At 51.3% G+C, this 14,039-nt stretch overlaps 2 protein-coding genes across 3 annotated transcripts; one reads left to right on the forward strand and one right to left on the reverse strand.

Moving 5' to 3' along the window:
* Nucleotides 1-848: 848 nt before the first annotated feature.
* On the reverse strand, nucleotides 849-4,126 carry NR0B2 (nuclear receptor subfamily 0 group B member 2). Its single transcript, XM_052811882.1, has 3 exons — nucleotides 3,935-4,126; nucleotides 2,626-3,212; nucleotides 849-2,153 (listed from the first exon to the last, which is right to left on the reverse strand). Exons 2-3 carry the CDS (start codon nucleotides 3,167-3,169, stop codon nucleotides 1,873-1,875), a joined length of 825 nt encoding a protein of 274 aa, XP_052667842.1. The 5' UTR covers nucleotides 3,170-3,212; nucleotides 3,935-4,126; the 3' UTR covers nucleotides 849-1,872.
* Nucleotides 4,127-4,467: 341 nt separating this feature from the next.
* On the forward strand, nucleotides 4,468-13,894 carry NUDC (nuclear distribution C, dynein complex regulator). Of its 2 annotated transcripts, XM_052811613.1 has the most exons (9): nucleotides 4,468-4,648; nucleotides 5,920-5,997; nucleotides 8,244-8,444; nucleotides 8,908-8,991; nucleotides 9,326-9,439; nucleotides 9,894-10,088; nucleotides 10,715-10,798; nucleotides 11,120-11,238; nucleotides 12,947-13,894. In XM_052811613.1, exons 1-9 carry the CDS (start codon nucleotides 4,553-4,555, stop codon nucleotides 12,996-12,998), a joined length of 1,023 nt encoding a protein of 340 aa, XP_052667573.1. In that variant the 5' UTR covers nucleotides 4,468-4,552; the 3' UTR covers nucleotides 12,999-13,894. The 2 variants fall into 2 exon arrangements, with proteins under 2 accessions (XP_052667573.1, XP_052667572.1); XM_052811612.1 differs by lacking the exon at nucleotides 12,947-13,894 and having other exon boundaries at nucleotides 11,120-11,317.
* Nucleotides 13,895-14,039: the final 145 nt, after the last annotated feature.

Genomic DNA, 14,039 nt, shown 5'->3' on the forward strand with positions numbered 1-14,039 from the left:
GGAACCCCCGGTCCCCGGGGGGCTGGTGGGACCGGTGGCAGGATGGAGGTGCCAGGGGCTCTCCCCTGCGCCAAGGTGTCTGCGTGCCCGGTTTGGGGTAACTCTGGCAGCGGGGCTGTTCGGCATCCCGCGCACCGTGACTCACACACGCGTCACTGGGTTGCGTGGCTCAGGGCTGCCCGTGGCTGGTGCGGGCCTGCGGAAATCATGCGGTGACTCATGCGTTCTCTCCCCATGGAAAATGGCCATCACGGCGCTGAGGTCACCTTGGAAGCCGTCCGTCACCGTTCAGCAGCAGTGGTGAGAGGTGGAGGGACAGACTGACGAAGCAGTCCTTCCTCCCACCGGGCTGCTGGCTAACAGTCAAGGTGTTACCATGGGTAGGAGGGTGATGGGGCACAGGGAGGCTTCGTGCGGCTTTATCTGACACCTCGGCTGGGTCGGGCACGGCAAATGGGATGGTGTCGGTGCCTGTTGGCAACTGCGTGCGCGTCCAGGTGAGTCAGAGCATCCACCTCCGACATGGCGGCTGCGCCGGGAGCCCTTGGGCGAGGCTCAACGCCTGGAGAAAGGCGCAATGCGTGGACAGGCTGCGATTCCGCTGCCTCTGCGAATTTCCATCTGCTGGGCGCACCAAGGGTTTTTGTGCCGCGGGGCTGTTCGTCAGACAGCTCCCGCTGGCGGTGATCGACGTGTGTCCACATCGCAATGCTCCCTCGCCACGGCGAGGCAGATGGATCTTTATGGGAAGCCCCTTTTCATTCAAGCGTTCTTTCCACACCAGGCCTGCAGCTGGTTTTTCTAACCCCCCAGAAATTTAACACCATCTCTAAAAAGTCACCACCATGTTCCATAATGTAAAACCTTTTATTAAAAAAATAATTTACTGCATCTTATATACAAACCGCAGGAACGTTCACTTATAAAATACTGACATCTAACTTGTTACAGAAGCTGCAGGCAGGAGGAGCAAGCTTTCCAGGTGTGCTACGCTTGCACCCGGCTGTAACTCCAGGGAGGGACATTTGGTTCTACCACCAAACAAGCTCCACTCGTCTCTGCAGCGTTCACAGCTCGGGGTTCACTTATTATCGCACAAACAGAGGTAAGCCTACAGCCCAAAATGATGTGCAATAGGTTTAGGTGGTCTTAGGTAACCCATTGCCCTGCGAGCAGTCCTGTTGTATTTCACGGCATTGCGGAGAAAAGATACAATCTAAGAAAAAGTAAGAGGGGTGAATCTGTACACCCTGTAAGATTTAATACTCTGGCTTTTTCCCTCTTGGTGCCTGAGGAAGATCTTTCATGAATATTTCTAAGATTTCAAGCACAATAGACAGACCAAGACTTCACCCAGACCTAATTCCATAATGTTTGCACTCAGTAAGCAACACCACTGAAGACATGTTATTCAGTGTGCCTAAACACCTCAGAATCAAGCTGTTAGTTGAGGACAAACCTCATCTCTTGGAGTTAACAGCAAAATGCACATTGATTTCAATAGGACCAAGGATTTGTTGAGTAAAAACCAGGACCGGGCTCTAACCTGACCCGCTCTGTGCTCTGTTTGCAGTTGGCTGGTGGCTCTGGCTACAAACAGGGAAAGAAACCCCTCACCCGCACACACAATCCCTGAAACGGAGACAGGCACAGGCGGAGCAGGAGCTGCTGTAAACATCTGCTGAACCAGAGCTGTTTCTCCCTGCGCTCTGCTGCAGCCTGGCTGAATCCCCCGACTTCAGCCCTACCAAAACGCGCAATTCCCCGCAGAGTCCAGAGCACTTCTCTCGCTAAATCCCCGCTCCCAGATTCGCTTTGCTGCCCGGCGAGGCGTGGGGAGCATCCACGGGCCCAGCGGCCGAGCGTGGTTGCTCAGCAAGCCACATGTGCCGCGGGAGCCAGCTGCCCGCCGGTTATTTCGTACAGCATTTCCACGATGAGCTCGACGATGTCGGCGTTGCCGATGACAGGTCGGAAGAAGAGATCCGTGATGAGGGTGGGAGGGATCGATTTTAAGGTGGAGGCGATCAGCAAAATGCGGGCAAAGCGGCCCTGGTCCTCGGGGTGCAGGGGCTGCAGGACCTCCTGAAGCGCTCTCTGGGCTTCCCGCTGGAGGCTCTCGATGTACAGGGAGGCCCTCAGCCCAGGGACATCTGCCAAGGGAGAGGAGGAAAAGTCAGTGATGAGAGAGGCTGGAAAACAGCCCCAGGTTTCTCCCATTCCCACCCTTCCCCCTCCCCATTTCTCGGAAGGGATCTCCGAGGCCCCGCTAATGAGATGTATGCAGCGCTACCGAGACGTAGCTATTCCAGGGCCGCCTTTTGAGGGTGGAAAAGTAGTTAACTGGGCAAACTCATGCTTTACAACGTAAATCCCGGGGTCCTTTATCGTCTGCAGGGCAGGCAAAGGTCTCTGGCTTTTACCACTACATTTGACATCCCTCCTCCCGGCTTCCTGGCACATTTGGTAACAATTGGTGTTAAGGATAAGGTAACCAGCCCTCTCCGCTCTCATGCCTGCCCACACTCTGAACGTCTCCAAGCCAAGCGGTGTGTGTTCAGATGCTAACATGTGTGGGATGTGCTCTCCCGCTGGCAGGCAGAGCCACGAGGGCCGGGCACTCACCGGGGTTGAAGAGAATGGCTCCTTTCAGGTAGGCGTATTCCTTGGGACTCAGGTCCAGGCTCCAAAAGGTGTTGAGGCAGCACTGCAGCCGCTGCACGGCGGCCAGCGTGGGCTGCATCCGCTCAGGCTCCTCTCGTTTGCTTCGGCCGTCGAGGAGGATCTTCTTGAGCATGCTGGGGGCTGGGGTCTCCATCACCTCGAAGGTCACCATCTCCTGGACGAGCCCCAGGAGGAAAAGAGGGACCCAGCAGCTGTCCAGCAGCAGGAGTTGATCCTCTCGCGGCAGCAGGTGGAAGGAAGGGAGGTTTTTCATGAAGCTGATGGTTTTTACCAGCACGTTGGAGGCCGCCTGGCAGGTGACGTGGGGTGTGCGGAGGCAGACGGTCCGGCGCTGGTGGCAGAGGCAGCGCTGGTGGGCTGGGCCGCGGCCGCCCCGGCTGTGGTTGAGGTTCTGGCTGAGGAGGGTGTAGAGGATGGCGGTGCGCTTGTCGTCACTGTGGCACTGGCACCTCTCACAGTCCACGTCCATGCCGCTGGTGGTCATAACTGTGCCGGGCGGCTGGATCTTCGGTGAAACTCAGCTCCTGCTACAGCAGATGGGAGAGAGATGTAAAATCCCTCCCAAACCCTCCGTCGCAGGCTGGATTCTCCCCGTCCTCTCAGCTCTGCCAGCCCATGGCTGCTCAAAGCAGCTCTTATAAGGCTGGGTCACCAGTGAAACACCCCTCCACAGCCTTGACCGGTCTGTGATTAAGCAGTCCTCATTAAAAAAAAAAAAAAAACAACCCAACAAAAAAACCCCAGCTGTCCCTGGGCTGATTGGCTGGGGCAAACGAGTTCTCGGCGCGGCGTCAACGGCCGTTTTCTCAATGAAGCGCCAGCGGTGCAGGGAGGGGGACGGCGGGTTGGGCGGCCTTATCACCATCACCCCAACAGTATAAACAAAGTCATTAACCCAGCCTGTACCATGGCACCAAGGCCCCGGCTGTCATCGGGCAGTGCCGTATGGCGTGTGTCGCTGCCAGGAGGTTCACACACACACACACACACTCTCTCATCTGGGCCCTGCGTTCAACGGCCTGTACGCTCCGGCCTTGGAAAGAGCAACCTGGAAGTCGTTTTATCAGCGGCTGTTTGCGTAACCTTGCTGACAGGAGCCTCATGTCGTTACGAACCCAGCGATCTGACGGACTGTAGTATTCAATCCCAGGCAGGGCCCATCCGTCGGTTCACGTCTCCCAGAGGAAACGCGGGGCAGGGGAAGGGCAAATTCTCAGATTTTTCACCTTGAATTACCGGGTATTTTTACCCATTGGCCAAATTAGAGGCAGGAATTGAGCTTCTAATGGCGGATTTCCAAGGGGCCTGGTAGCAGGGCGAGGGATTCCTGCGGCAGAGGGTGTGCCCCGGGATGGTGGTAACTCAGCCGGAGGAAAGGCCGGATCCTTGGCCCGCCAAGGAGCGGGGCAGACACAGAAGGGACCGAAGGGCGGCTGAGAGAGCCGGGGCCGGCACCGGCACTGGGGCAGCAGCTCCCCGGGCCCGCTCCCCATCACCGTGGCTGCTGGTCGGGGGCGCCCGGGCCCGCGGCCCCCGGGATGGCAGAGCAAGGCCCGGCCGAGACACGGAGCAGAGCCCGCGGTCCCCGGGCGACCTCTGACCCCTGACCCCCGCGGGGTCACAGGCCTCCGCCGAGCTTTCTGGAAAGGCCGGGACCGGCCGTCGCTATAGCAACCGGATCCCCGCGCCTCGCGTCCCGCCTCCTTCCGGCGGATTGGACGCGGCCGCGACCAATCCGCGAAGAGAGCGGGGCGGACGGGCTCTGGGATTGGGGGAGGGGGTGAGGGAGGAGCGCCCGCGTGCTTCCGTTCGCGCCGGTTCCGGTTCCGGTTCCCGGCGTGAGGGGGGCTGAGGCGGCGGCGGCAGGATGGGGCTGAGCGCGGAGGAGGCGGCGGAGCAGGAGGATCGTTTCGATGGCATGCTCCTCGCCATGGCCCAGCAGCATCAGGGCGGCGTGCGCGAGGTAGCGCCGCCGGGCCCGGGTGCGGGATGGGGCGGGAGAAGCTTTTCCGTATTCCCGGGGGGGGGGCCGGGACCGGGAGGAGGGGGGGCGGTCCCGGCCCTCCCCGGGCGGTCTACATGCGGCATGTCCGTCCCCGCCCCCCCCCACCCCGATAACGGCCCAGGCCCGCGCCAGCCCCGAGGAGCGCGGAGAACCTGTTAATTAATTAGTGTGATGCTAACGAGGGGCTGCGGAGCTCAGGTCTGCGCCCTGATCGTGCGGCCTTGCACCCCGGCTCCTGCCGCCTCCGGGCTTCCCACGTCGGTCACGGAGGTTTCGGTGTGTGCGGGCAGCGCCCGTGCCGGGTCACAGCAAAGCAAAACACCACCGGGGAGGATCGAGTCCTTCTGTCCCATTTTCCCAGCACAACCAGGTGGTAGCGGGTCCCCTGAGACCTGATGGGTTTAGATTCGACCAACTTGAACGGGGAACGTGGTTTCCTTCCTCGTGGTGGAAGCTCTGCTGCCACACCTCACTCTTCCTGCCGTGCTGACTCTTGCTGGGGGTTCTGGGAGTCCAGGTGCTGACCTGTGGGAGGGCTGGAGAGTGTGGGAACATCCCACTCACAAATGGTTTGGGGAAACGGTCCTAATAACGGTTCCACATGCTGTAGTGAAACCTCTGATTGAAATACTGAGAGGACAGAACACCTGAGAAATAAAAGACCCACTGAGAGTATGGATTTCCACAGGGGTCCTTGGGGAGGCCAGTTCATAACTCCTAATTCATCGGTGATACCTGGCAGACAGCTAGTAGTTATTTTGTAAAAATAAACAGGACACGAGGGAAGGTGAGTTTGCACACTTTGAGGGTTTAGGTGTGCAAAGAAGCAAAATACAGTGTATGTGTATATCTATATATGCACATGTATATATGCACATATACATACATACCCACCCAAATTCCTGCCTCAGATAACAGTTTGGGGTATCAGAGTAGGTGTACCTCCAAGGTGACCTGAGAATAAGCTGCTTGCCCTTTATGTAAACCACACAACTGCCTCTTCTGAAAACTGGGAATCGAGGAGCTGGAATTCCACAAAAGCCACTGGACGTGTTCTCTGGGAAACAGTCATGGGGCTGATTTCAGGATGATCCTGGCACAGATGCAGATAGGGAGTACAAAGAATAAAGGCTACTCAAGAGACACGAGGCAGCTTGGAGTGATCTGGTCTCATTGCTCTTTTTTCTCTCCACCCCTTCTCCCACCCCCCTCCCTGTTTCCTCTGCCAGCTTGTGAACACATTCTTTAGTTTCCTGAGGCGTAAAACGGATTTCTTCACCGGTGGAGAAGATGGAGTAGCAGAGAAGGTAAAAAAACAAATCCCCAAGGTTTTATGTCTTCTAACTTACATACCACCCATGTCTGTGCCATACTAAGACTTCCCTGCCTGAACAACTCAAAGCATTACGGTGCACTTGGGGACTAGCAGCCTGTGATCCTGATGAAATTCATCACTGAAGCAAGGTAATAACGAATTGCCGCTATTTGAGGTGAGGCACACACGATTGCTTGTTCGAATGGTACCGACAGTGTGGGTTTTTTTGCCATGCTCTGGCCAAAGGCTTGTTTGGAAAGCAAATCTGCCAGACACACTGACTTAACGGTGACAGACACCGCAGTGTTGATAACCCCGGGTTACTTTATTTGTTCATCTCAGAAAAAGCACAAAGTCCACACATCTCTGCACATGCAGCTGCACCTTTGTCTCCGGGTTGCGGTGCCTGTACAGAGCGAGCATGCTGGGGAGCAAGCCTGGGGTCCGGGCGGCCTCGTTGGCAGCCTGAGTATCTCCTATCCAGCAGGTATTCCTCACCCAGCTCGAGAGCTGAAAAACTGAATTGTTTCACTGTAGGGAGATAACCAGAGCATTCAAATGCGAACTGGCCAGACTTTTTGAAGATTTCTTGCTTGTACTTACCAGTATAGCAACTATTCCCCTTCCTGGACTACTGGAACTCCACCAGCAAAGCAGGCACTGCTGCTGTGTTGAATGTGTTAGGGCAGATGTTAATTGCTAACACAGTGTATAACGTACTCTTGTCTAGTCTCTAAAGCGGCAAAACTAAGGCAGGTAAGGGATGGGAAAGAGGGTGGTTTCAAAGTAAGAAAGATGAAGCCTACTCCCATTTTTCTTAGACTAGAGAGCAAATCTCTCCAAATTCCTGGGGACTCTGTGCTCCCAGGGAGTGAAACCCTGAGTGGCATTTCAGAGATGAGCACTGGCTGGTGCTTTTGGAGGTCCTGGCTACTGTTGTTGGCAGTTCTGTAGCAAATCCGTGTCTGTGCCTGTAAAATAAAAGTGTTCGTGTCCTTGGGTGGTATCTGTTAAAATGCTTTATGGCCTTCTGAAAGGGTGCTCAATACAGAGTCTCTTGACACCATAGTAACCACAACAAAAATTGAAGAAGCTGCTTCCCCAGTCCTGCTCACCCTTTGGCATGAAAGAGAAAGAGGAGAGGGTGGGAAAGTCATTGTCTTCCATGGAGTGCCATTTCAGAATCCCTTGTGGTGTAGAGGGAGGGGGGTGTGCGCACACGGACAAGCTCGGGCAATGTAGATAGTTTGCTCACCATGGATCATCGTGCAGTTAGGAACAGAGGCTGGGAGATGCATGTCTTGAATTCTGTATCCTAGGAGACACTGGACTTGCGTTGTGTAAATAAATCTTGCTTTCCCCTTCAAAACAAAGCAGAAATACTTGGTGGTTGGTTACCAAACTACAAGGCGTGGATGCTTTGAGTTGCTCTGGAAAGGTGCTGAATCCCTCCAGAAGTTTCTGGGATTTATATAAACCAGTACATAAACCCCTGTCTGAGAAATCTCTCCACTCTGATTCCTTTTCTCAGATTCTGTCTATTTTGTTTTCTGGAGCAGACTTAAGTTCTCATACGTGCTGCTTTGCACGGCGCTGCTGGTGTTATCGACCACGGAGCAATTGCTCTGGCTTCCTGCCTGTGTACTCAGCTTTCCCTCTGAGCAGTACAGCCGTTTGCATCAGAGACCTTGAGATTTTGCTTTTCATAGTCACAACTACATGAGAATTTGGAGTGAGATTTGAAGCAAAGATTTATGTAGGAACTTGCCCCTAAGTGTAAAACACTGAGCTTTTCAAACATAAATCGTGACACTGAATCTCCATCTAGTGCCTGGGTAAAAGCCCAGTCATGGGAAAAGTCAGAAGTAGGTAAAACAACTTGGATCCAGCTGTCCTAGGTGTACAGAGTAGCTGTCAAATGGCTGGGTTAGGCGTCTGCTCATCCTGCTGGAATTGCACAAGGCCAAAACAAATGGAGAATTTGTATTCTTCTGTTATCTCCATGGAAATACACTCCCTGTGTAAGGAAGAAGTAGGAAGGGCTACGTTTAAATATTTTGAGTTTTCTCCTACTCTAGATATTCAGTCAAAAGGCTAGAGTAAAAACGAAGGGAAAAGTCACATCTGTGTGACTAACCAATGTTCTCAAGCTCCTCAGTAGACAGTGAGTTTGCTTCATTTGGGTTTGAAAAAGTGGTGATTTTTTAAAACCTTTTGATCTGTGTTCCTGTCTTTCAGCTGATCACAGATACCTTCAACCATCACAACAAACTAGCTCAGAAGGAACGGAAGGAGAAAAAGGCTCGTCAAGAGGCAGAGCGGCGTGAAAAGGCAGAGAGAGCTGCCAAACTTGCTAAAGAAAAGCAAGAAGCAAATGAGCCAAGGATTAAGGAACTTACAGATGAGGAAGCAGAAAGGCTGCAGCTGGAAATCGACCAGGTGAGAGCGATGTCTGGTGCCTACAGGTACCATCTAGGTCATCTCCTGCGCTGGCCTGCGTGTAGCTCGGGTAGCAGTGATGATTAAAACGGCTTGGACTTGTTCCTTTGCAATATCTGGACCACCAGACTGGAGCAGGTGGTGCGCTTCGAAATTAAATTAGCCTAGGCTCAACCATGGCAGTAACTCACTTTGCCTCTCTGCCTTCAGCAAGCTCTCTGATAGTAGCAACACCCTCTGCTACAGTCATCAAGGTGTGAAGACCAGCGGAGTCTTCCCCTTGGCAGTACCGCTTTCCTGTAACACTGTTCTAAGGGCTGAAAATTCCCCGTCAGTCTAGGGTGCAGTTCTGAGTCCTGCTCTTCAGTTTCAGCTGAAGAGGCTGAGGCCACCTAGTGTCAGATCAGCAAGTAACACAAAGTGCCAACACTTGTCTGAGCATGTTTGTTCTCTTTTTAAACAGAAGAAGGAGGCACAAGGACAGGTTAACAGTGTCCCAGTGAAACCCTCAGAGGATGAAGGTGAATCTTCAGATTCTAACAAACAGGTAAAGGTCATCTAGGGACTTTTTATTTTGGGCTGAGAGAAATATGTTTCTGGACAACCATGAGAACTCCTGTGAATGTGAGGGGGTATCCAGTCTGGCTTTCTTCAAGAATACACACTTAATTCCCAAAGGCTTCAATATGGGTTTTTTTGGTTTTGTTTTTCTTGTAATTATGTTTTAACAGAAACACCTATTAATTTTGGGCTAAATTTATGTGAATATCAAATACGTGCACCTGACCTGAAATTCTTATAAAAACCAAGAACTGTTAGAAGTGAAAGATAAATGGAGACCTGAAGAGCTTCTTTCTTTACACTTTTAATTGGTTGCTTAGGAAACAGATGATGAAGAGGAAGATGAGAAGGATAAAGGCAAACTTAAACCCAACTCTGGCAATGGAGCTGACCTTCCAAATTATAGATGGACACAGACTCTTTCAGAACTGGATGTAAGTATTGCCTTATTACCAGGATCTGAGGATCTGAGATAGGGAATAAGAGCAGGTGCTGGTAAGAATGGTGGAGCCAATGCCCTGTATCTCTGTTGCCTTTGGAAGATTGTTAGTTGTACTTAACAGCAGCATTTCAATAGCTGGGAGAGAGCTTGGTAACTAAACAAAATTCCCAGAAGCTGTAGTTAACTTTGCCAAACCTTGGTCTTGTTTTAACAAGACATTAAAATCTGCTTCCCTTTTTATAGTCCCCTTGAGGTATTGGCCATCCTGTTGCCAAACTTACTCTTGTATCCTTTCACCTCCCGCTCACTCAGTACCGCAAGGAAAATATCGCGTGTTCTGTCTTTCTCTGGTGAAACCAAGGCAGAAAGTCTTAGAACAGCGGCACAAGAGGGTAGGGAGAGACTTCACTGCTCAGCTCCTCAAATCTGATCTTTGTCTGGTCCAGCTGGCCATCCCTTTCAAGGTGAGCTTCAGGTTGAAGGGGAAGGACGTGGTGGTGGATATCCAGAGACGGCGCCTCAAAGTTGGCCTGAAGGGCCATTCGCCTGTCATTGATGGAGAGCTTTTCAATGAAGTGAAGGTGGAGGAGAGCTCCTGGCTGATTGAAGATGGTAAAACAGTCACCGTGCACCTGGAGAAGGTAAAGCAGAATGAACCAGGGAGGATTCAGACTTGTCTGCCTCTTCCCTGGTGAAGTAAGAGTCTGACAAAACCTGTGAAAGCCCTGGGCTTTGTCAGCTGAAACAGAGGAGCCATGCTTATCCTTGGTACAGTGTCAATGATGCTATTGGAACTGGGGTGTTGCAAGTTCCCTCTGTCTTCAGCCTAACTTCATGCTAATTCAGGATATCCAATTGATTGCCCAGCAGTTTAGGAAAAGCTGGAAGGAAATCAGTCATTTTAAAGTTGTTCCTTAATGGAATAATGCTGTGTTTTGGCATCTGTTAGTGACATGAAAATCCAGGGACAGATGTTATTGCTTATTGTGTCCCTTCTGGGTCTCTCTGGGTGATTTAATTTCTAATCCCATTTATGTCATGCCAAATGTGACATCTGACATGCTCTCAGATTTCCCAGTTGTGGAAATTCAGGCTACCTGCAAGTGGTTCGGAATGAAAAAAGTATCCTTTATCCAAGTTCAGATTTTACTGACATTTAGAAAACTGTCAAATAAATGATTCTAGCAGCTTTTTCCTGTGACCGACACATAAAATTCCTAGAGCAAGTCCAGAAAAAATAAAATATTTTTACTTCTTCGTCTTTCAGATCAACAAGATGGAATGGTGGAACAAACTAGTCTCCACAGACCCAGAAATCAACACCAAGAAAATTAATCCAGAGAACTCAAAGGTAAGAACTCCCCCTGTTTTACCGAATGGATCCTTCTCATAAACGTGCTCTCACACAGCTCACATTCAACTATGTCTTTTATTTACCAGCATAAAACCAATACTGGGAGTACTGCTGCATACGATGCTATCATATAACATAAGTGCCCCCAAAACTTCAAATGAATGAAGCTGAGTCTATAGATCAGTGCCTGTATAAGTATTTCAGCAGCCCATGAGCACAGCATAGCGTGACCTCAATGTATTTTTGTTCTCTGCAAGCAGGGTGTATGTATGGGTTGAGACAAGTTATTCCAATTTTGATAGAAGTCCTTTCTTTTAGTTATCAGACCTGGACAGCGAAACTCGCAGTATGGTGGAGAAAATGATGTATGATCAGCGACAGAAATCCATGGGCCTGCCCACATCCGATGAACAGAAGAAGCAAGACATTTTGAAAAAGTGCGTAGACCTCATTAATTTGTGGGTATTTGCTTTCACAAGCCCCTCTCCTCTTCCTCTTTGACACAAATACGTGAGCAGAAAACAGGTTGGCCTTCAATCCTACCTGCGGTCATGTCTGGAGTTACGTAGTCATTGAATTGCTGGCCAGCCACCAGTGTCTATAAAAGCCCGTGGGGGTAGAAAGTGTAACGGAAAATTCTGGAAATAGCCTAGCTCTGTCTTAATCTGCTGATTTCAAGTTCAGAAAGCATGTTTGGGACTGGAGGTACCATCTCTACTGAACTTTAACATGGTCTTGATTGTTTTCTAATCTCCCTCTACTCAGTAGCCCAGATAATCACCTCTCCCTGCACACCTGCCACCAGGCAGCTCTCTCCAAGCCAATAGCACTTTTATGTCTTTATTGCCCTGTTTGGCATAAATGCACCTTGGCAGGGAAATTACTCACGGACCTCCCAAGGCCGTTTGGGAAGGCGTGGAGGCAGTTCTGGGTCATGCAGCTTCTTCAGCAAGTGCAAACCCACATCTTATCTCAGGACTGGAAGGAGGATTAGTGTAGCAGGCTTGACTCCTTTTCTTCTTGGCTTATCTGTAGCAGCAGAAGCTTCGCTCTGATCAGTGTGTCAAGTACAGCATAGGGTGCAACTGCTTTAGAGCAGAGACCAGATTTCCTCAGTGCCTGTCTGTTGAGTTAGTAGAATAGGAGGTAGCCATCTCCTCCTGGGAAGTCCACATGTAGGATACCTTGTTGGCAAGGTCACTCGTTCAGTGCTCTGGAAGTTTGCCTTGTGCGCAGATTGGCTGGTAAAGAACGGATAGGAAGTTCAGACTTTGTTCGGGCCGAGGTAGACTCGGTAATGCACACATGGGTCCTAATCTCTGCCAGTGAAGCCCTCCTGGCTGCTAAACAAGGACACTATTCTTGCAGCACGTATTTCCATGGAAGTGAAACGCTGTGGTGGTGTTTCAGGGGAAACCATGAGATGAGAGCACAGAGGAAGACAGGGGCCTGCTCTTACTTGCACTTTGTGTGTGAATCCTCCACATGGTTAGTTGTTGTATCCCTTGGTGAACTGCAGGGCAGAGGAGGAAGCCAGGAGCTTCTGTGTGTGTTAATCGCTCCTGATCACTCATAGGCACAGTGTATCGTTCTCAGGACTTTCTGATGTGGCAACCTGAGTCCAAATAGTCGTATCTGCTGGGATTGCAATACATTTGAAATCAGGTTGCACCTAGCGTGAAGCCAGATTTCTCTGGTCACGTCCTTCATGAATTTTCACTGTCACAGCACTGGAGATATTCCCCACGTCTCCAGTAATGCTTAAGCTAATAAATTTGAGCTTAAATCGTAATTTGCCCTCACAATCTCCCTTCTGCCCCACAATCAGTGTCATAGCTGCTACGTGTCCGTCCGAGAGGTAGCAGTTAAAGGGTGTGTGTTTGATAATTAATAATTCCCATGTGTCTGGACTTGCTGACCTTGATGGCTGGTAGGATTGGTGATACCACTGACCCGAGGAAAAAGTGTTTGTAGTATGGCGAGTGTGTCCCAAGGAGCTCAGCAAAACAGTCCCTGCTGTGAAGGGCGTCGGGAGGAAGCAAACTTCGTAGTGCAGGAAGTAGGGATGCCTTACTCCCCCAAAGAGAGCTGTTCTGTGGCTCCTGCTGACTCATACCCAAACTCTTGTCTTTGTTTTCCTTGCAGGTTCATGGAACAGCATCCAGAGATGGACTTTTCAAAGGCTAAATTCAACTGAGCCCTCCCCTTCTCCCCCCTCTTTCAGTCAGCCCGTCAAATGGGGCAGGATATGTATTGCCGGATATCCCTTACCTTGGGCAAGTAAACACTTCCAGCATCCCCACCCGAGCTTGCTGTGGAGGCAGCTTCATGAAGTCATCCTCAGTTGTCCTGTGTCGAGCAGAAGGCAAGGCCACAGAAGAGGCCTGCAGCAGCTCCAGTCAGAGCCATCTGTGACACTTCTTCCCAAATGGCAGTTAGGAGAGAAGGAGGGGTTAGAGCAGAAAGGGTGTTAGGGCTACAAGAGCCAGACGGGAGAGGTTTTGGGACATATCCTTAATGTATTGCTTAGCTTCATCTCCTGGCCCTTCAGAGCCGCTAATCCACTCTTTGCAATTTCAGTTTGGCAGCAGGTACTCCTAGGTTTTCACTCCCTTCCCCTCGGCTTTCCTACTCTCCTGTGAAAACAAGGGCCAGTTTATTTTGTAAAATAATTCTCCTTCTGCCTCCTTGGGAAGGGAAAACAGTCTAAAAAAACCAGCTATTGCAGTAGAGACAGACTGCTCCTCCTTGCCGCTGCTTCTATTCTTGCCAGAAGTGGAACAGACAGCCCTGCAGGGCTCAAGGGAGGGCTCCCATCACACCTCAGAGGTTGACCTGCTGTCTTACAGCAAGGGAAGGCTGGAGAGCCTGTGGTTGTGGGCAAGGGAGAGGATGCGGAGGGTCTTTGGGGGTCCTGTGCTTGCTGGGAGTGTGTCTCCTGCCTCTTTTCCAAGAGCCTCTCTCCCTGCTGACTACTGATAGGCATCGCTGCGTTCTCTTCTGAGCTCCTGCTGACAAGTGGCATTACTCTGCATGTTCGTATCTTTGTTAAAACTGCAGTGCAACATAAAGAAAGTGGCACGTTTCCAGGTAGAGCGTGTGATTTCTCCCGCAGAAGGGATCCAGGCTGCCTGCGCAGGCTGGGATGTGAGCTGGGAGGGGGCAGCGCCTGTGAACAAGGGTGCCGGCAGGGTTGCCTGGCAGGGGCTGGGGGTCGTGCTCTCTGCAGTCGCCTGTG

This window comes from Harpia harpyja, chromosome 16, assembly GCF_026419915.1.
Source record: "Harpia harpyja isolate bHarHar1 chromosome 16, bHarHar1 primary haplotype, whole genome shotgun sequence".
Lineage (NCBI taxonomy): Eukaryota > Metazoa > Chordata > Aves > Accipitriformes > Accipitridae > Harpia > Harpia harpyja.